At 44.6% G+C, this 22059-nt stretch overlaps 1 protein-coding gene across 2 annotated transcripts in view; it reads right to left on the bottom strand.

Annotated features, from left to right (window-relative positions):
* The window catches only part of JAM3 (junctional adhesion molecule 3), a 30427-nt gene extending 8705 nt beyond the window's left edge, over nucleotides 1-21722 (bottom strand). The window contains exon 1 of one of the 2 annotated variants that reach the window (XM_080650532.1): nucleotides 21539-21722. In XM_080650532.1, coding sequence (XP_080506658.1) covers nucleotides 21539-21617 — 79 coding nt within the window. In that variant the 5' untranslated portion in view covers nucleotides 21618-21722. Of the gene's footprint in view, nucleotides 1-19906; nucleotides 20145-21538 lie in introns of those variants that run through there. The other variant, XM_080650533.1, reaches the window with a different exon arrangement.
* Between the last annotated feature and the right edge of the window lie 337 nt (nucleotides 21723-22059).

The following is a 22059-nucleotide window of genomic DNA, read 5'->3' as shown; positions in this document are numbered from 1 at the left end:
TGCTACTGATGATACAAACTACATCTTTACACACTGGATGCCTTATCAGTAACATAGATTTATGATTGCTTTTATTCTGTAGAAATTAAAAACTGCAGTTATAAACCAAAATTATAACAAGGCTAACTTTTACACTTGCCTCTACTGAAGACTTATGTCTTCACAGCTTTGAGTGACTGTCTAGTGTTCTCTTATGTCAACCTAAATGAGTTCCTTTAGTAATTTCCTATAGAGTTCATTGCCAGACCTCGCACATGTGATGGGAAGCTGCTTCTGGTAGTTCGGTTTACATTTCTGCTGGAAAGGAGAACTGAACCCACGACGGCCCTTTTCTCTGAACAGGGCTGTCACCGCAGCCTACAGGGCTGATGCCTGATGCAGAGAAAAGAGCAAAGCAGCCGCTTCGCTTCCTCCCACCAACATCCGGTAATTAACGAAGTAGGAGGAAGCTACAAGGAGAGGACACCCTGTCGCTGACACTTTAAAGAACTCCACATTCTCCTGAACACTGTTTGGGTTGTATCAGCACTCCATCCAGGCAGGAGGAATGACTCCACGCAGTCCCAGCCAGGGGATCGGGCCCTGGAGAGGTTCGTGTCTATCAGCACAGAGCAAAGCCAGAAGCTCCCGCTCCAGGTCCCCACTTCCCGGCTCGATTTCATAGTCTGTCTTTTGAGGAGAAACATATCATGAAAATCTATCCAGAACTAAAAGACACCGCAGCAAATAGGTGTTAAGAGGATCTGGAACTAAAAGGGCAACATGACTTAGAACCTGACGCCTAAGCTACTATCGCATTGTTCTCCTGAAGCCCTTCCTTAGGAGTTTGCAAGGGAAGTCAGTGCCCTTTAAAAATAACCTCTGGAATGATAACCAGATGGTGAGGCGGCTTCAGCGGGGCCATCTCTTCCTTCCAGGGAAGCAGGGGAAACAGGGAAGGGTGTGGAGGGAGCAGGCAGAGGGCATGATAAGGCAGGAGAGGAAACGCCAACCCTCACAATGTCTTCCCAGCTCTTACGAGCTCCTCAGACTGTTCTCTGAAGGTCTGTGTCTGGGTCTGCCTCCGCGTTTATAATCTGGAACCGTTTAGCAGCTGCGGACAACAACTGCAGTTTCCTATTCCAGTTGGGAGAGACCTTTCAGAAAGTCTGCCAGTGTCTGGGCTCCGACGCCAGGCAAGCCGTTTAAAATACCATTTCCTAACCCACCTCCTCAGCCCCTGGAGCACACTCACCCCGAGCTCTGATTCAGTGGGCTGGAAAAGGCCCAGATCTACGCTGTGTTCCCAGTGCCCCCCGGGTTTTAATGTGCAGCCCCCTCTGGGGAAGCCTACTAAATCATCACGTCAGGGCCCAGCCCAAATCGGCGCTGTGTCCACAGAAGCACAGCCGTCCTGCGGGGCATGAGGATGGTGTCTACTGAGAACAACATAAAATGTCACAATTAAAAATACATGGAAGCCGCCCTAACCGGTTTGGCTCAGTGGATAGAGCGTCGGCCTGTGGACTGAAAGGTCCCAGGTTCGATTCCGGTCAAGGGCGTGTGCCTTGGTTGCAGGCACATCCCCAGTGGGAAGTGTGCAGGAGGCAGCTGGTCTATGTTTCTCTCTCATCGATGTTTCTAGCTCTCTGTCCCTCTCCCTTCCTCTCTGTAAAAAAGCAATAAAATATTTAAAAAAATAAAAATACATGGAAGCCATAACAGATGATGAGGTCATGTCAGTCTCGGCCCACATTCTTCCAAGAGCCGTGGTCTCACACGGGTGAAGAGTCCTGAAGCTGGCGAGTCCACGAGCAGCTGAATTCCAAAGCTGACCACTCAGCCACGTCCACAGATCGAGGCCTCAGCGGGAAAACTACCTGCCTTTCCCTCTTGTGAACCCCAAACCACTCCGAACAGCAACATGGGCTTGCGGGCTGCTGAAGGGGATCCTGCGAGATAAAGGGACCTCCTTCTGCCGTTAACAATGGCTGCTATTTCACTGCCGAGAGAGCGGAGAGAAAAGGCAAAGGCTGTCTCACTCTCCACGAAAAATGCAATTCATTTGGATTTATGTGCATTACTGGAAACCAAGAGGGGACAGACACTGGTTTAGAAAACGTTTTCACTTTGGGTCAGACGTGCTGCTAAGAAATAGTGTGTGCATGTCTGGCGCTCTGAAGAGTTATTTCAGCCTCTGGCGTTCTGTCCAGTTGGTCTTCTCAAAAGAAACGTTCTGACCAGGGCAGAACGGCGTGGTTGCACGTTAGCATGAATCACTGTGGGACCTCACTGGCCTCCTGGGGCCCACGTCTAAATATACAGTGGTATGCAGGCTTTCCAGTGGAGGGTATTTACATTTTTATTCTGTGTGCATGCCTGGCATAATCCATCTTGGAGAAGAAATATCCCAAAAGACAGCATTGTTTCCACAGTGTCTCAGTTCTGTAACCAATTTTGTAAGGAATCTAACAGAAGGGGAGAAAGTACACAGTCAATAATATTTTCCAGACCCACTTACCCAGACACACAGCAAAGAACACATAGTAAATCAACTAACTATAAGTTCTGACAAAAAGAGAACCAGCTGGAGCCCCGGGGAAAGACTGCCCATTGTTACTTTGGCTAAACTTAAATGGTTACACGAGAGACCCTTCTGAGTAAGCACATTGCCCTCCAAATGTGGACAGGCCTCCCCAAGCAGTTGAAAGGCATGAATAAATAAAGGAGACCAGCCTCCTGCCCTGCCCAGCATGGTTCAGTTGGTTAAGTGTTGCCCCGTGCCCCAGAAAGCTGTGGGTTCGATTCCTGGTCAGGGCACATACCTAGGTTACGCGTTTAATCTCTGGCTGGGGTGTGTATAGGAGACAGAGGGCATGATATTGATGTATCTCTCTCACATCAATGTTTCTCTCTCTCCTCCTTCCTCCTTCTTTAAAATAAAAATAAACACCAAAAAAAAAACAAAAACAAAAAAAACAAAAAAACAGCCTCCCTGAGCAGAGGGAATCTCTCAAGCAGACTGTGGCCAGACCTCCTCTTCCTTCAGCGACCCAGGCTCTCAGTCCATTGCCCGCCCTGCAGACTGAACTCGCCAGCCTCCATAATCACAGGAACCAGCTCTTCCTCACAAATCTCTCTATACACATTAACCATATATACCGAAAATAAGTTAATGCTGTTCTATCTGACTCATCCTATTGGTTCTATTTCTCTGGAGAATCCTATGGCACTTCTTGTGTTGAATCTCAAGTCTAGAAGGAAAGTCTATGTCATTTCACTGCACATATGCTCACCCCACGAAGAACTTTCAGTGGCAACCCTAAATTCAGAGAGCAATCTCATGTCGCATGCCAATGGTAAGCCAGCAGGAAGACATCAGATGAGATGCTACTGATGTGACATGCTATTGATTCGAAACGATCTTGTTTCCATTTAATTCTGTCTCCAAACCAAAGCCATTAAGGATTTCTGGACCACGTGTCTGACTAACCAAGTCCGATAACATCCGAGTCAAGTTCCATCGACTAGCCACCTTAGCTGGAAATGTCTGAAGAAATGACTACCCTGGAAGGACTTCTTCCCAGCCCCCTTGCATCTCTAATAGGGAGGTTTATACAGCTTCAGGGGAAAGCCCAGGATTATCACGGGGAAGAAATCCCTGCCACAGTAATGGAAGCCACGGCAAAACACCAAAAGGAGAAAAGAAGGACCAGGTCTCAGATGCCCTTTCAGCATCAAATCACCAAGTAAAATACGAATAAACTATCCTAAACGAGAGGCTGGGAAAAGGAAGAGGGAGAAAGAAGGGAAAGTAAAGGTGGGGGGAAGGGAGCAGAGGGTGAGGCAGGGGGAGGAGAGAGAGGGAAGACAGAGGGAGAGAGAGAAGGAAAGGGAAAGAAACATCCAGAATAATGGGGAAAGAATCACCCCGAATAATGACTCCATTTCTACTGTAACAGTGCAGTGATTTCTCAATTTTGTCAATGGTTCAGAAAGAGTCTATGGAGTAATTAACTAGACTTAAGACAAAGGCTGGGTGGAGAGGTGGCCACCATCTTTACAGGAGCCCGTACTATCACTCCTTCTAATCGCAGACCAATTAGACCTGCTGCAAAGTACTCTTGGCTCCAGAGCACAGACAGACACATAAAATTCTCCGTCTGTCGCCACGAGACCCATCTCCGAGGTACTGAGGCATGACAAATAGGTTTGACTAAACAGAGAACATGTGTCAAGGCATTTTCTTGTTCTGCAAAATACCTCATCTGGAAATAAATTATCCCTAACAACTGCCCTGCGAATAAGACCCTGGCATCAAACCAGTCCTGCAGCACTTTCCCATGTGATCACATGCTGGTATCAGACACCCTGAGCGGAAGTGTGCTCGCCTTCATTCATTATAGAGAAATAGTTCAAAATCACACCCGCGTTCCAACTGCAGGCCCGCGGCCATCCCCTCCAGCCCGTCCTCCTGGAGCCCGCTCTGGCTTGGGCTCTGGCTGCGGCTCCTTCAGAGGTGCATGCAAACAGCCTTATTACTGATGCTGCAGGCGGCGCCCCCCGGCTCTACCGTCTGAATGGGGGAGCACCTCAGGGGCTCTGGCTTGAACATGTAATGTAATTTTACCCACCAGGAACCACGATGTAGAAGACAGGGACTAGTTAGTTATTTTGTTTTTGTTTTATTCCACTGACATACATCATCAAGAGAAAAAACTATTTATACTACCGCATAAAAAAATAACAAAAAGGAAAAAAAAAAACTACTGCAGATAAGCTTCAATATGTTGTTTTAACTGCTATGAAATATTTCAATGGGGAATGAGATGTTGGAGAGTGGGGAGAGTGGAGGGGGGTCTTTAAAAAATGGTGAATCCTCACACGTTCACATTAGTTTAGGTGCAGTCCACCGGAGGTAGAAGAATGGGTGATAAACCAGCAGGCATTTCTTCTCTAACACAGAGGTAGGACAACCTGTTTTCTGTTGATGACCCCCTGATTCATATACAGACTAAACAGATCATATTGAAAGCTTCCACCACTTCTAGTCAACCCTGTATCAGAGGTTTTAGCCAGTGCTACTAGGCATGAAAAAGATATTTTTAAAAGGATCCAGGTTGGAAAAGAAGAAATAAATCTGTCTTTATTTGCAAACAGCAGGATCATCTATGTCAGGAGTCAGAAAACTACAATCGAAAGGCCATATACATCCTGCCCCTATTTTTTGTGGTATTGCTGTTGTTTTGACAAGTACAGTTTCAATGGAACAACCCATAACCAGTCACTTATTTATTGTGTATGGGTGCGTTCACTCTAAAATAGTAGTTGAATAACTGCAATAGAGACCTTATGGAAGGCAAATAAACACAAGAAAAGATGCTCAACATTATTAACCAATAGTGAAATGTAAATTAAAATAGTAAGATACCATTACACACCTATTAGGATGGCTACAATGAAAAAGACTGACCCGATCAAGTGTGGACAAGCATGTAAAAACGGGACTTCTTATCCATTGCAGGTGGGAATGTAAAATGTTACAACCACTTTGGAAAACAGTTTGGCAGCTTCTTAAAATTTAACTATATACCTATCATTTGATTCAACCATTCTATTCCCAGAATGGTATCTACTCACAAGAGAGGATGAAATCATGTGAGTGTACAAATTCTTCACGGCAACTCTATTGGTAGTAATTGAAAGCTGGAAACAATCCAGATACCTATGAACAGTGAATAGTAAACTGTGGTATTTCCATACAATGTGATACTACGATTCATAACCAAAAGGAAAAGAATTACTGATGCGTGCTGCAGCATGGATGGATATCAAAAGAAAGGGTGCATATGGCATGATTCCATTTATATAAAATTCGATACAATCCAAACCAGCATGTAATGACAGAAAACAGGTTAAGGGGCTGCCAGGGGAAGGGTAGGAGGGAGGGGGGTGTAGACGGAGGGACAGAAGGGAAGGATTACCAGGAAGCACTGAGAAACTTTTGGCAGTGCCGGATGTCTTCCGTATTTTGATTGTGGTGTTAGTTTACGGAGTTTACATGTATGCCAAACTTACCAAACTATACACCTTACTTACTGATTTGAGAGAGAGAAACACTAACCCATCACTCCACCTATCCATACACTCATTGGTTAACCCCTGCGTGTGCCCTGACTGGGGATCGAACCGGAGACCTCTTGGTTGATGGACTGACGCTCAACCCCAGCCACACCAGCTGGGCCCTGATGGTTTATTTTTTTTTTTATATATTTTTTAATATATTTTATTGAATTTTTATAGAGAGGAAGGGAGAGGGATAGAGAGTCAGAAACATCGATGAGAGAGAAACATCGATCAGCTGCCTCCTGCACACGCCCCACTGGGGATGTGCCCGCAACCAAGGTACATGCCCTTGACTGGAATCGAACCTGGGACCCTTCAGTCTGCAGGCCGACGCTCTATCCACTGAGCAAACTGGTCAGGGCCCTGATGGTTTATTTTAATGAGGTGGCAAGTTTTCCTTTTTTTTTTTTTTTAAATATGTGGGGAAGATATTTCATCCAAAGTACTAGTGTCCAGAATTTTTCCAAAAAACAAACAAAAATCAAGTCTTAAGTTTCAAGAGTAAGAAAAAATTTCTCTTTGACATTCTTGGATTTAAATAATGGTTCAGTGATATTTGTAGAAAAGATTAGACATCTTAAGCCTGGAGGAAATTTTTGTGCCTGAACTAGCAAACTTTGAATAATAACAAGTTTCAGTGGAAATTCCAGCATATCTTTAAGTGAAGGAGCTGCCAATATAAATCAGTGAGTTTACACTGAAAATAAACGTCTTAGTAGATAAATAGCTATTAAGAATGGAGGAGTCCAGGACAAGAAAGTGCCATATGAATAAACAGGCCTCTGAGGTCCACTGGGTGTTTCCCCCTGAAAGTTTAGTGTTACCTTTTCCCAAACACTCAGTGAAATGACGTGACAGGCGTGTCATAGGCCGAGTCCATGTGCCATGTAATGTTAGGAGCCCTTCAGAGGAGGGCATGTTTCTTCTTTTACGTGTAAAGGGAAAGCAGGGGAGAGTAGCAAAGAAAAGGAAAGCACCCTGTAACTCAACAAACAAAATACCCCTGTGTGAGAACGAAGAGCATCTTCCAAAAAATGCGAAATGAACCAAACGTTGGGCATTTAAACTACAGCATTCCGGGTATGAAATTCTGGCCTCCCAGCTCTCTCTCGCATAGATTACGTTCATACTCATTTCAGAGTGTTAGCTGAAATCTTGAGAGTCTGGAAATATTCGTTACTGTTGAAAAGTTTGAGGCTCCCACTGCAGAATAGAAACTTGGGATCTGTATTACAGACCCAGCTCGATAAGAGACTTTTTAAAAAGTCTTCTTCCTTGAAAGCTGTTCATGTTGGACTTCTCTGGAAGAAGGCGCTATCTTATAAGCCAAGTCTCATTTCTCAATAACTGGACTCCTTACCAGGAGACGGGTTTTACCACCGATTTACAGTATAATTTTAGCAAGTCATTTAATCCTTTTGTGTTAAGTTTTCTACCCATAAAGGTAATATTCATTCCTCTCAGCTCATACAGACATATCGAGTTTAGAGCGGAAAGATACTAGAAGGAAGGTTTCCCAGCCTTGGCACTGTTGGCATTGGGGCTATACAACCCTTTGGTAGGGGGGCTATCTTATGTATTGTGGCATGTTTGGCAGCAACTCTGGCCTCTAAATGCTAGTAGCAGCATCTTGAATTACGACAACCAAAAATGCCCCCAGAACTTTCCAAACGTCCTGTGTGGCAGTATCTTTCCCAGCTGAGAACCACTGCTGTAAGAGATTATTCACGAAGAAGCAGCTGCGGTTCAATAACCACGTTAGATCACATACATATGAAGTGGCAGAGATGAAACTAGAACCCAGCTTTATTACTACACTCCCAATCCAATCCTCCAGTTTCCCCCTTAAATTAACTCTGCGTTTCATTTCATATCAAAAGTAGCGGCAGACATTTAAAATTCTGACCTCAAAACAAAAACTGACAAGTCCTCTATATTTACCCACTCACTTCCAACTACCCCTCCGAAGCTCTTACCCAATACCCTCAAGAACCCTTGCTTTCCTTGGCCTTTAGACACTTAAAAAATGCTTGAGCCCTAGGCGGTTTGGCTCAGTGGAAAGAACATCGACCTGCGGACGGAAGGGTCCCGGGTTAGCTTCCGGTCAAGGGCATATGCCGGGTTGTGGGCTCAATCCCTGGTAGGGGGCATGCAGAAGGCAGCCGATCAATGATTCTCTCTCATCATTGATGTTTCTATCTCCCTTTCCCTTCCTCTGAAATCAATAAAAACATATTTTTTAAAAAAAGCTTGAGCAACACTTCTTAAGTGCAATTGAAATGGATACTCTGGAAAGCCTCACTCTGCATTTTAAGTCATTTTAAATTTGATGTGATGTGTGGGGTGCAGGCATGCCTTGGAGATACTGTGGTTTCAATTACAGACCACTGCAATACAGCGAGGATTGCAATGAAGTGAGTCATGCCACAATAAAGTGAGTCATACCTTTTGCGGGTTGAGGGTCTTGCCTTCAGTTTGTAAAAAGGCAACATCTTGGCAGGTTCCAGTCAAGTTGGTAGAGTAGGTGGAATTCACTTCCTCCCTTGACCACATCAAAATTTCAACTATATTCCAGAACCATCAACCTGGGTAACCATCTGAAGACTAGCTGAACAGAAGTCCTATAACTAAGGATATAAAGGAGGAGCCACATCCAGTGGAAGCGAACGGGCTAGCCCCACACCCACATGTGGCAATTGAGAATCCAGAGAGACATCCCAGCTGCAGAGGTCCCCCCGGAGGAGTGAGGGGTCTCGGCCACACGCTGGGCTCCCCAGTCCTGAACACCAGTGCCAGAAAGAGGAGCCACAAACACCAGGCTGTGAACATGAACAAGGATTCTGTCCATCAGGGTGAGGCAGGAGGCTACTGGAAACCCAGGCGTTCTTTTAAAGGGTCAGCGCACAGACAAAATTAACTCAGTAAAAAAAAACAAACAAAACACAAGCCCTAACTGGTTTGGCTCAGTGGATAGAGCGTTGGCCTGCGGACTGAAAGGTCTCAGGTTCGATTCTGGTCAAGGGCATGTATCTTGGTTGCGGGCACATCCCCAGTGGGAAGTGTGCAGGAGGCAGCTGATCGATGTTTCTCTCTCATCGATGTTTCTAACTCTCTATCTCTCTCCCTTCCTCTCTGTGAAATATCAATAAAATATATTTAAAAAAAAGAAAGAAAAACTAAGAAAACAATCCAATCTACAATTGCATCAAAAAATAATAAAATATCTAGGAATTAATTTAACAAAGGAGGTAAAAGGATTATACTCGGAAAAATATAAGGCACTGGAGAAAGAAGCTGAAGAAAATGCACATAAATGAAAGCATATACTGTGCTCATGGAGAGGAAGAATGAACTTCACTAAAATGTCCACACTACCCAAAAAAATCAACTGATTCAGTGAAATCCCTATCCAGTGGCATTTTTCATGGAAGTAGAATAACCAAAAAATTTATGTGGAACCACAAAAGACCCCAAATTAGCCACAGCATTCTTGAGGAAGAACAGTGGGAATATCACACTACTTCATAGCACACTGCACTACAAGGACACTGGAATAAAAAAAGACACCGAGATCTGTGTAGCCTTGGCCAGTGTGGCTCAGTTGGTATAGCATCGTCCCATGCACCAAAAGATCGCCAGCTCAATCCCAGTTGGGGCACATGCCCGGTTTCGGGCTCCATCCCCAGTAGGGCACATGCAGGAGGCAGCCAACTAATGTTTCTCTCTCTCCCTTTCTCTGTCTCTAAAATCAATAAGAAACATATTAATTTTTAAAAAGACACAAAGATCGCCCTAACTGGTTTGGCTCAGTGGACTGGAGCGTCGGCCTGTGGACTGAAAGGTCCCAGGTTTGATTCCGATCAAGGGCATGTACCTTGGTTGCGGGCACATCCCCAGTGGGGGGTGTGCGGGAGGCAGCTGATCGATGTTTCTCTCTCATCGATGTTTCTAGATCTCTATCCCTCTCCCTTCCTCCCTGTAAAAAATCAATAAAATATATACATTTTTAAAAAGACACATAGATCAATGGGATAGAATACAGAGCCCAGAAATAAACCCATGCCTATATGATCAGTTAATCTAATGTAATGAGGTAAGGACAATCTATTCAAACACGGTACTGGGAAAACTGGACAGATGCATGCAAAGAAAATAAAACTAGACCACCTTCGCACACCATATACAAGAAGAAACTGAAAGTGGATTGAAGACCTAAATGTAAGACTCGAAACCATAAAATTCCTAGAAGAAAACATATGTAGTAAACTCTATGACATTGCTCTTAGTAATATTTTTTCCAGATATATCTCCTAGGGCAAGGGAAATAAGACACAAATTTTAAAAATGGGTCTACATCCAACTAAACAGTTTTGTTTGTTTTTTAATCCTCACCCAAGGATATATATTTTTCCACTGATTTCTAGAGAGAGTGGAAGGGAGGGAGGGGGAGGGAGGGAGAGAGAGAGAGAGAGAGAAATATTGATGTGAAAGAGACACATCGATTGGTTGCCTCCTGTACTCACCCCTACCCAAGCTGAGGAGCCTGCAATGGAGGTATCTGCCCTTGACCGTGATTTGAACCCCGGACCCTTTGGTCTGCAGGCTGATACTCTAACCCAGGGGTGGGCAAACTTTTTGACTCGAGGGCCACAGTGGGTTCTTAAACTGGACCAGAGGGCCGGAACAAAAGCATGGATGGAGTGTTTGTGTGAACTAATATAAATTCAAAGTAAAGGAGCGGAGGGGAGAGCAAGAGAACCCTCCGCTCTTTCGGCTCCGCGGGCCGGATAGAACAGCCGAACGGGGCGGGCCGTAGTTTGCCCACGGCTGCTCTAACCACTGAGCAACCGGCTAGGGCTCAAACTAAACAGTTTTTGCACAGCAAAGGAAACCATCGACAACATGAAAAGACAACCTACTGATTGGGACAAGATATTAGCCATTGATACATACACAATAGGGGTTAACACCCCAAATTTATAAGGAACTCATACCGCTTAACACCAGAAACACCGAACAAGCCAATTAAAAAATGGGCAGAGAACCTGAATAGGCACTTCTCCAAAGAGGATGTACAGATAGCCAGCAGGCATATGAAAGCTGTTCAACAATCATCAGAGAAATGCAAATTAAACCACAATGAGATAATCCCCTCACACCTGTCAGATGGTTGTCAGCGATAAATCAAGAAACAAGCGCTGGCGAGGATGTGGAGAAAAGGGAACCCTCTGTGCACAGCTGGTGGGAATGCAGACTGGTGCAGTCACTATGGTAAACAGTATGGAGGGTCCTCAAAAGATCAAGAATAGAACTACCTTATGACCCAGTAAATCCAGTTCTGGGTACTTATTCAAAAATACAAAACACTAATTCAAAAAGATATATGCATCCCTATGTTCACTGCAGCATTATTTGCAATAGCCAAGATGTGGAAGCAACCTATGTGCCCCTCAACTGAAGATTAGCTAAAGATGAGCTGGTACATACATACAGTGAAATATTACTTGGCCATAAAAAAGAATGAAATCCTGCCATTTGCAACAACGCCATGGACCTGGAATGCATTATGCTGAATGAAGTAAGTCGGCTAGAGAAAGACAAATAACATATCTTACTTGTGTGTGGACTCTAAAGAACAAAATAAATGAACGAAACAGAAACAGAAACAGATTCATACAGAGAACAAATTGATGGTTGCCAGATGGGAGGAGGGATTAGGAGGTGAAAAGAGATGAAGAAATTAAGACCTACAAATTGGTAGTTACAAAACAGTCAAGGAAATGTAAAGTACAGAATACGGAATATCACCAGTGGTATTTATTTAAAACATTTTTTATTGATTTTTAGCGGGAGAGGAAGGGAGAGGTAGAGAGAGGGGGAAACATCGAACCAGCAACGCTTTGGTGCCCAGGACAACACCTAAACCAACTAGCCACACGGGCCAGGCCTCGCCAATCATACTCCAGTAACCATGTATGGTGACAGGTGTGTATTGGGCGATCACTTCGTCAATGATATGGCTAACCTCCACGCTGTACACCTGAAACTAATATACAAGAATACTGAATGTCAAATGCAATTGGAAAAGAAAACAAGGCAAAGAAAGGTATGTGACTCATATGTTAATCAAAAGGGAGAAAAGGTTGCTCTGGCCAGCTAACTGTTGGTTAGAGTGTTGTCCATATATGCCAAGATTGAGGGTTCAGTCCTCGGCCAGGGCACATACTAGAAACCACCAATGAATGCATAAATAAATGGAACAACAAAGTGATCTCTCTCAAAAAAAAAAAAAATCAATAAATAACAAATTTTAAAAGGGAGTGGGGGTTAAGTAAAGCTGAGTTTCCTGTTTCCAGCAGTGCGGTGGATTTGACACTCTGAAAGGTCTTTATCCCCCAGCAACGAGAGTCTTCATACATCAGAGTCTTTAATGTATCTCTGGGCTCACAGGAAGAGGGCAAATCCTTAAAAGAACAAATAAAGTATCTGTGGGCTGAAAGCAGAAAGTAGTAAGATGAGTGGCGTGTGACCCTGAGGGCAATACTTCAGCGGGGAGACTGCGCCCTTGGCCCAGCAGGAAGGCAGAGAAGCTGAGCCTGAGATTTTCAAATGATGCCGCCCAGCAGAAGGATACTCTTCCACAAAAAGCTTCCTGGGGCCAGGCTCAGATTTGAACAGATTGAGATCAACCAAGTATCAGTTTACAAGTAAAGAAAAACAAACCACTATCAGCAAGTCATTAGAAACAATAAACATTAGATTTAGATCCGCCAAGAAGTTCACATATTTGAAGAATCAGATGAATAATATAAAACATTTGTACATGAAAGTTTTTTAAAAGGAATAAAAAAATAAGCAAGCAAAAGAAACCAGATTATAAAAAGAACAAAGTGAAATTTTAGAAATGAATAATATAATTGGTTAAAAAAACTTTATGCATTGGTTAAATGACAGATTAAATACAGCTGGAAAAAGAAGTAACTATAAAGCAAAGCTAAACAAATAACCCAGAACAGCACAAAGAGAGAAGCATATGAAATTATGACAAAACCATTAACTGTCTTGGAAGACAGAATGACTGAACAGATCTTAGCAGAATCCCAGAAGAAAAGAATTAAGAAAATAGAAGCTAGGCAGTATGTACAGATAATACTTGAGAATTCTTGGGAAAGATATAAACTCACAGATACACAAAGTACAACATATTAACAAGTAGAATCATTAAAAAGAAATCCAGCTCTAGCCGGTTTGGCTCAGTGGATAGAGCGTCAGCCTGTGGACGGAAGGGTCCCAGGTTCGATTCCAGTCAAGGGCACATGCCCAGGTTGCGGGCGCGATTCCCAGTGGGGGGTGTGCAGGAGGCGGCCGGCCGATCAATGATTCTCTCCCACTATTGATGTTTCTATCTCTTTCTCCCTCTCCCTTTCTCTCTGAAATCAATAAAAATTAAAAATAAAAAAAAGAAATTAAAAGAAAATAAATCCACCCTAATTACATTGCAGTAACATTTCAGATGCCAAAGACAAAGAAAAAATCTATAAAGTAGCTGAGGGGAAAGACTGATGCCATGACCGCAAGACGACAAAGCTTTGCAACACGAATGATGGAAACCAGGATGCATCCGTGTTACATCAGGTTGTAAGACAAAATAACTGTCAACCTAAAATGATGCATCCAGTAAATCTATATTTCAAGAACAAGATTGAAACAAATATATTTTCAAATATAAATAAAAGTGAATTCAACACCAAGAGAGCTCCCCTCAATGAAGTGACCTTGAACTATTCCAGGAGCTCCCTAACTGACCTTCCCCCTCCAGTCTTCATGAATATGAGAGAAATACTTCTAAAATCACTTTGATCAGAACACTCCTCTGCTTCAAACTGCCAAATAAATTTCTACAACCTACATGAGAAGGCCCCAGTTTCTTAGCCTGGCATTGAAAGCGCTTTACAGTCTAGTTACTCTTTAATGTTCTCTCCAATGGACAATTTGGCTCTCAGTTTAGTAGCTATGGCCTGGGCTAGGTAATTAACCTCTCTGCATCAGGTGCAAAATGAAATCTCCAAAAACTGACTGTTGAGATCAATGGAGACAGCCCAGGTAAAGCTATCAGCACAGTGCCTGACACACAGTTTTCAATAAATGGTAGCGGTTAATTTTTTATCAGTATAACGCATTCGTCCCAAAATACAACATAGGGATTCCCAACTCCACACCTTTGCGCATACTATTTCCCCCACTTAATTGGCCCTCAGCACCTCCATCCTCCCAAATCTGCACTTTGTCAATCAAAATTATCCCTGCAAGTCCACTCCCGACTTGAAATTCTCCTCCCCAAGGCAGTCCAGAGCAAGTGCTCACCCATCTCAATAAAGACACCTTTTTACCCTAAATGCTACTGTTAGTTAATTGTCTAAACCAGTGGTCGGCAAACCGCGGCTCGCGAGCCACATGCGGCTCTTTGGCCCCTTGAGTGTGGCTCTTCCACAAAATACCACAGCCTGGGCGAGTCTATTTTGAAGTGGCATTAGAAGAAGTTTAAGTTTAAAAAATGTGGCTCTCAAAAGAAATGTCCATCGTTGTACTGTTGATATTTGGCTCTGTTGACTAATGAGTTTGCCGACCGCTGGTCTAAACTGCATGTTCCTTCTGGTATGGAAAAGAGTTCATCTTACATTTCCCTGTTTTTGCCCAAGGAAAGCTTTACTGCCATGAAAATGGAGATTCTCAGGTAAATAGGGATTCACGGATTAAGTTCCAGCACCCGATTGAGATACCTTGGGGCGGGGGGAAGGCAGCTGTTTCAGGGTTTGCTGCATTCTTCGTTTTGTACTCCTCCTGACAGCTGCACTTCATTCTGAGGACATGAAATATCTTCTTAGAGAAAGATCTCCAACAAGGAAGTCTGTGGTGGGCAGGCAGAATTGATAAGGACGCATCAGCTGAGGCTACTTCAGGAAACATCTTTCAGCGCCGACTTTCCAAGGAAGTCCATTTGATCTGGTAATCCTCTCACCCACACTGAGAGACAGGCCCTCCAGGAGTGGCCTGGCTAGCACAAAGCAGGCATTCAATAAATGTGGGCTGACTCTAAACAGGCAGACCTAAGTCACTACTCGGATTATTTTGTTTGTTCAAAACAAAAAGGGGGGGCAGGCGGAGGGGGGAGATAAGTCCTCTCGTCAGCTCTTTCAGTTTTCCAGTTAACCATTTGCTGAGGAAGACACAGCTGGCTTCCCCACCCAAAAGCAATGACAGCACATCTCTCCAATGAGTCACTACGAATGCATAATCAAACCACTGAACTTCAAGTCGGCCCCTCCTTCGTCCACTGTGACTGACACCAAGGAGCTCGCAAAGGGCACAATCCACATGCTAGCTATCACATGAAACTAAACTAAGTTTCCGCATTTTAGAATAAAATCCTTACTCGTGTCAAATTTAAAAATCCACTATTTATCTACGGGAGCCCAAAACAAAATGCACTTATTTCCATGATAGAAAAGCATCCTCATGAAAGAAAACGACAAAAGCATCAGGCAGGAGAAGCGAAGAGCAGAAAACAATGGGCCATGAGGTGTGCACTCAAACACAGCGCCCCTCAATACTTCGATTCACTTCTTCCAGGTCCCCCCCTAAGCACTCAGGGGTCCTCAGACTTTTTAAACAGGGGGCCAGTTCACTGTCCCTCAGACCACTGGAGGGCCGGACTATAGTTTAAAAAAAAAACTATGAACAAATTCCTATGCGCACTGCGGGCCCGGGACGCGTCGGCTGCTAAGCAGGACAGGCAGCGGCACCCGGCGGGCCGGATCCATGTCCTCGGCGGGCCGCATGTGGCCCGCGGGTCGTAGTTTGAGGACCCCTGGATGTTTTGTGTAATTAACCACCTGGGGTATACTAATCATACTTGCAGCTTGTGCCACTTAAATGATAACATTAGCATTTCCCCATGTGCTTCTTCTTAACCTTATGGAACTGCACAGAGTAGATGGTAGAAAGATTTTTAAACTGAACGAAGTCAAGAAACACTTGCCTTTCTTTTTCTTCCACAGACACTACTGTGGTTAAAAAAAAAAACAAAAAAACTAAGAATTTCCAAAAGTTTCTGGGGCACTGGAACTAGGATAAGATGCATTCAAAATGCCTGGACACATAGGCAGTGTTTAAGAAATGTTAACTGAGTTTCAAGGGACAAAGAGAATATTTGCTGTAATCATCTCTGAAAAGATACAAGAGAAATTAAATTCAGCCTCTGTTCTCAACCAACTTTTTATATCGCTGACAAGATAAAATGCATTTGCACCCAACAACTGAAGCGCAACATCGTTCCGAAGGCACTCACCCTGGCTCCCCAGGGCTGGGGATGCTGTGTTCATTCTGCACCCCCAGCATGAAGGACAGCAAGTGGCATATTACAGATACTCCGGAAGTTCCTGCTGCACGGAACTGAGCCAGACGTAGAGCTATACTTATTTAGACAGGGGAGGATCGCTGGGAGCTGAGGCAAAGCACACAGCATGGATATGGCAGATTTTGATTTTGGCAATAACATGCAGAAAGAAGGCTGAACCAAAGAAGCCTTGGGGTTCTCTGAAAATGAAAGGTGATATTAAAAAAGACTGCATACTCCTAATTTATTAAAAAGTTTGAGGTTTTGCCAAAACCGGTTTGGCTCAGTGGATAGAGCGTCAGCCTGCGGACTGAAAGGTCCCAGGTTCAATTCCGGTCAAGGGCATGTAACTTGGTTGCGGGCACATCCCCAGTAGGAGGTGTGCAAGAGGCAGCTGATCGATGTTTCTCTCTCATCGATGTTTCTGACTATCTATCCCTCTTCCTTCCTCTCTGTAAAAAATCAATAAAATATATTAAAAAAAAAAAAAAAAAAAAAAAAGAAAAGCCATCCCTTTTTAAAAAAAAAAAAAGTTTGAGGTTTTGTCCCAACCAGCGTGGCTCAGTGGTTGAGCGTCAATCTATGAATCAGGAGATCATGGTTCGATTCTTGGTCAGGGCACAAGCCCGGGTTGCAGGCTCCGTTCAAGCAGGAGGTATATGATTTTCTCTCATCACTGATGTTTCTATCTCTCCCTTACTCTCTGAAATCAATAATATATATATATATTTTAAAGTTTGATGTTTCTACACAACCAGCATTGAAACCCCTGCTGTACATATTAACTACTCATAGGAAATATATAACCCATAATAGATACTCCTTAAAAACAAAGAAAACACACCAACACAAAATACGGCAGCTTTCCTTATCATGGAGACAAGTACTCATTCTCAGGAAGCTTTCGGTGTGAAATGGCAAGTGGCAGAAGCAGTCAATGAAGGCTTTAGATATCACTGTCGAGTTCCAGAGTCAATACTGTCCTTGCTAAACTAAGTGGAAAAGAATGTGCTTACCCAAGCTGTCCAATCCCTACTCCAGTGAGGCGATTTGCATACACTGTTAGCATTCAGAGGGTCCATACAGAAGATCTGAAATCTGCATGCAGCTCTAACAGCATCATATTCATACCACCTGACTGCAAACATATCTTAAAAGAGAGAAGCTGGTGGGAAGAGATTAATCAAAGAACTTGTATGCATATATGGACGCAGACAATAGACAAGTGAAGGCCTGGGTGAATCGGGAGCCAGGTGGAGGTACGCAAAGGGGGGGCGGGGGCGGGAGGATGGAAGACATCTGTAACTCTCACCAATAGAATAAATTTAAGAGAGAAAGAATGAAACCTCACGACTAGGGTATCCTTCAGCAGATGCCATACATCCTAACTTCATTCACACACATATTTTCCTCTCTTTTACTCCACTTGTGCTCTGAAAAAATTCAAAGAATGTACAGAGAAGGAATCTGCTAATATCACATCTCTAACAGCTGCTGGTTGGATGTACTAAACCCACCGCTTCTTCAGTTACACTATTGGGTCCTTTCAGAAAGTCTGCTTAATACAAATCTGGTTTCCTTCAAAAGAATTGATTTAAGCCTACCCTCCTGGGCTGCCTTTAGAGCAAGCGGCAGAGAGCGTAAGGGTTGGGTGTGGGAAATTCCACCGGGAAGTAACTGCAATTTCTTATGATCCTGTGTTCTAACAGCTATCCCTCAGGCTCCCTAGCCTGACGCACCAAGAACAAATTCCTACCAAACAGCCATCAGTGTGAACAGCTGACACGAGGCACTGCCGGCATTAGGCAGGTGTTCCTTGTTTTTCTGAAAATACATGCACCTTCCAATCATGGTCACACCTATCAAACCATTTAAAAGAATTAAAATAGCATTAAAAATGGGTTATTTTTTTTTAATGTTTCAAGAGTTCAAACACATGCAAATAGAAAGCTGAGAACTTTTTCCCCCCCTTTTTATATATATATATATATTTTATTGATTTTTTACAGAGAGGAAGGGAGAGGGATAGAGAGTTAGAAACATCGATCAGCTGCCTCCTGCACACCCCCCCACTGGGGATGTGCCCGCAACCAAGGTACATGCCCTTGACCGGAATCGAACCCGGGACCCTTCAGTCCGCAGGCCGATGCTCTATCCACTGAGCCAAACCGGTTTCGGCAACTTTTTTCCCCTTAGTTTTCTTTTTCAAAAATGTCCTGGAAGTCTTGATTTTCACATTTTGTTAGGCTTCAGCACACTTTCTTGTCGCAGGAATGCAAACGGTTGCCGTTTCTATTCTAAATGGAGCACTTCACTCTAGCTAGGACATCAAAGATTTGGGAGCCTAACAGCAACAATCTTTTTTTTAAAAAAAAAAAGACATGTGGCAGAACATTTGTAAACTTGAATTGCACCTGTCACCCATTCAACAAAAGAATATTTTATATACAAACCACGGAACTTTGAACATTGGATAATTCGGTTAAACTGATCCATAATAAGAACTCCACTGTCAAATTGAATAATACAAGTGACCAAAAACTGGATTAACACCAACTGTTGAAGATTTCCAGATTAAATCTCCCTTAGCAAGTTACTGAATTTTTCTGTACTTCTGTTTTTTTCATTCACAAAATGGGAAAAAATAATAGCAACCATCTCTGAGAGTGGTTATTAGTATTAAATGAATTAATACATGTTACATTCTTATAATCCAGCCTGACAAAAGGAAATGAATAAAGAATGTTTGCATTATATTGGGAACCCAGCGTTTTTTTAAATGAGAATACTAAAAGGCAATAGCAATTAAAGAATAAATTAAAAAAAAAAGACACATGCCCTAACCCAGTGGTCAGCAAACTCATTAGTCAACAGAGCCAAATATCAACAGTACAACGATTGAAATTTCTTGAGAGCCAAATTTTTTAAACTTAAACTTCTTCTAATGCCACTTCTTCAAAATAGACTCACCCAGGCCATGGTATTTTGTGGAAAAGCCACACTCAAGGGGTCAAAAAGAGCCGCATGTGGCTCGCGAGCCGCGGTTTGCCGACCTCGGCCCTAACCGGTTTGGCTCAGTGGATAGAGCGTCGGTCTGCGGACTCAAGGATCCCAGGTTCGATTCCGGTCAAGGGCATGTACCTTGGTTGCAGGCACATACCCAGTAGGGAGTGTACAGGAGGCAGCTGATCGATGTTTCTAACTCTCTATCCCTCTCCCTTCCTCTCTGTAAAAAATCAATAAAATATATTTTAAAAATAAAAAAAGACACAGCTATCATGACTTATGGAAGAATAAGGTTTTCAAGCTACTGGAAATATATTTAGAACATAAATTAATTTATCCCTCCTAAATAAATAAATAACTATATCCCTCCCTACAAAGAGAATTAACACATCCTACCACCTTGATTCTTTGTCACTGGTCCCATTCTGCAAAATGTGATTCTTTCTCCTCTGCTCTCCAGGTAAATCTCAGCCCTTTAAATCGAGAAAGCCACTGAACCAGCTCCTCCAGGAGGGCTAACTAAGAGGTTATGGGGCTGTGAAGTCCCTAGCGTCTTCCAGTTTTATTTAAAAAACCACCGCGTTGAAACTCATTCCTGAACTACACTGCCAAATGCTCCTGCAATAAAAACTGCAAACTTTCATGTGAGCAGACCTCCGCAACAATAGGGAGTTGTTCCCTCTGTGAATAGGACTGTGTCCGTGTGACCAACGAAGCCGGGAGCCGGGCATTCCTGACACCCTTGTCCCCTGGCAAGCCTCTGACCACTTAGATCACTCAACCACATACGTTTCTGGAAATTACTCCCAAAGTAGACGGTGGATACTTCCACCCTGAAACGTATCCTTCATCACAGAGCCCTGTTTTCACAGCTTCTGTCCCAGACCCCCCACTTTCACTGCCACCATTCAGGACACTTGCACGTGAAAGCACATCACACACAGGAATGCTTTGTTCTCCTGTCCTCCCACCCCCACTCTGAGACAGTCCCTGCGTGTGTTCACTTGCATATTCTGCAAAACATCAGGGGAGGACAATGGTAAAGAAGCCAGACAACGAAACGACCTTAGAACCAGGGAAGAAGTGTGTGGTACAGTCCTTGGTGGGAATGGGTTTGTGTCTGCACCCCTGACTTGGAATACAGCTTTGAAAAGAGACTTGTCCCGTTGGTCCTCGCTTTCTTATCTAGAAAACTAGAGGCCCGGTGCACAAAATTCGTGGGGGGGGGGGGGGGGGTTTCCCCTGCACCCCTCTCCAATCCCGGACCCCGGGACCCCTCGGGGGATGTTCCACTGCCGGTTTAGGTTTAGGCCCAGGCCCGATCCTATATAGATAGATGGTTTAGTAAAACCCAGCTCTCAAAGTTGTAAAGACTAAGAACACTAGTTTCAAAGTGCCCCGGATACAGTACGAGCCCTCACTCCTCAGAAGCTAGTTCAGTCCTTCTGTCCAACTGTCCTGGGACACACGGCTCTAGTGGGAATTTCAGACAGTGGGAAAGACAAGTCAGAACTCCCAAGTGCATCGCTGTGTCCTGATCGGAACGGCCCGGACGCTATTTCGGGGTCTGCGAGCTCTCCTCCGTAGGGCTGGAGACGAGAAAGTACTTGAGTGAGATCTGTGCCGTTTTATTTACACGAAAGGAAAGCTGGGTTTGCCCCAACCGAGTCCCTTTGTTTACAGCAAGACACGAGGGAGCCCCAGAGAGCAGGGCTAGAAGCCGGGCGGGCGCCGGGCTGCGCGTCGCGGGACCCCGCAGGCCGCCCACCCGCCCCTCCGCGCGCCGCCCGCGCCGGGGCCCCCCGCAGGGTCCCGCGCCCGCGTCGGGCCCAGCCTCGCAACAGCTGCCGAGCCTCCCGCCCGGACCCCGCCTCGAGGCCGGGACCCGAATCCTCTCCCCGGGACCCGAATCCTCTCCGCCTCGGAGCCCGGGCCGGGACCGCTATTCTCGCCTGGATGGGCTCCAGCCGCTCGGCCCGCTCGGCTCCCATCGCCCCCGACCTCCCCTCCCACAGGCAGAAGCACGCTCACCCCTGAAGAGCAGCATCAGGAACAAGTCGGGCAGCCGCGCGCAGACCAGGAGCCCCCGCCGCCGCCGCCGCAGCGCCATGTCGAGAGAAGCCGAGGGGTCGCGAGCGAGCAGCGCAGCCAGGCTTCCCCGCGCGCGCGCATGCGCCCAGCCCGCCGGACCCTGCTACCCGCCCCCAGTTACCATGGCGACCACCGAGCCGGCCGAACCGTCACCATGGTGACAAAGAAAGCTGAAGTCTGGTTACTATGGATGCAGGGATGCCCTGGACCGGGGCCCACAGGGTCTGTTTCAATGATTTGGGTGGGAGGAAGTACTGGTAAAGAAGGATGTTCAGGAATGAGGTGGGGTGAATTTCCATAGCTATAAAATGAATACATCGGAGGAGGAGCGCCCAATTAAAACTTGGAAAAGTTAAGTGCTTCTGATTTTACAAATAAGGATACAGCCCAGATATCTTGGAAGCATTATTGCCAGCACCTCTTTTGAGGCCCCAATTTCAAATCTGATGAAAGGAAAAAGC

The sequence above is a fragment of the Plecotus auritus genome (genome assembly GCF_963455305.1).
Source record: "Plecotus auritus genome assembly, chromosome: 13".
Lineage (NCBI taxonomy): Eukaryota > Metazoa > Chordata > Mammalia > Chiroptera > Vespertilionidae > Plecotus > Plecotus auritus.
This window is presented reverse-complemented; position numbering and strand designations above follow the sequence as displayed.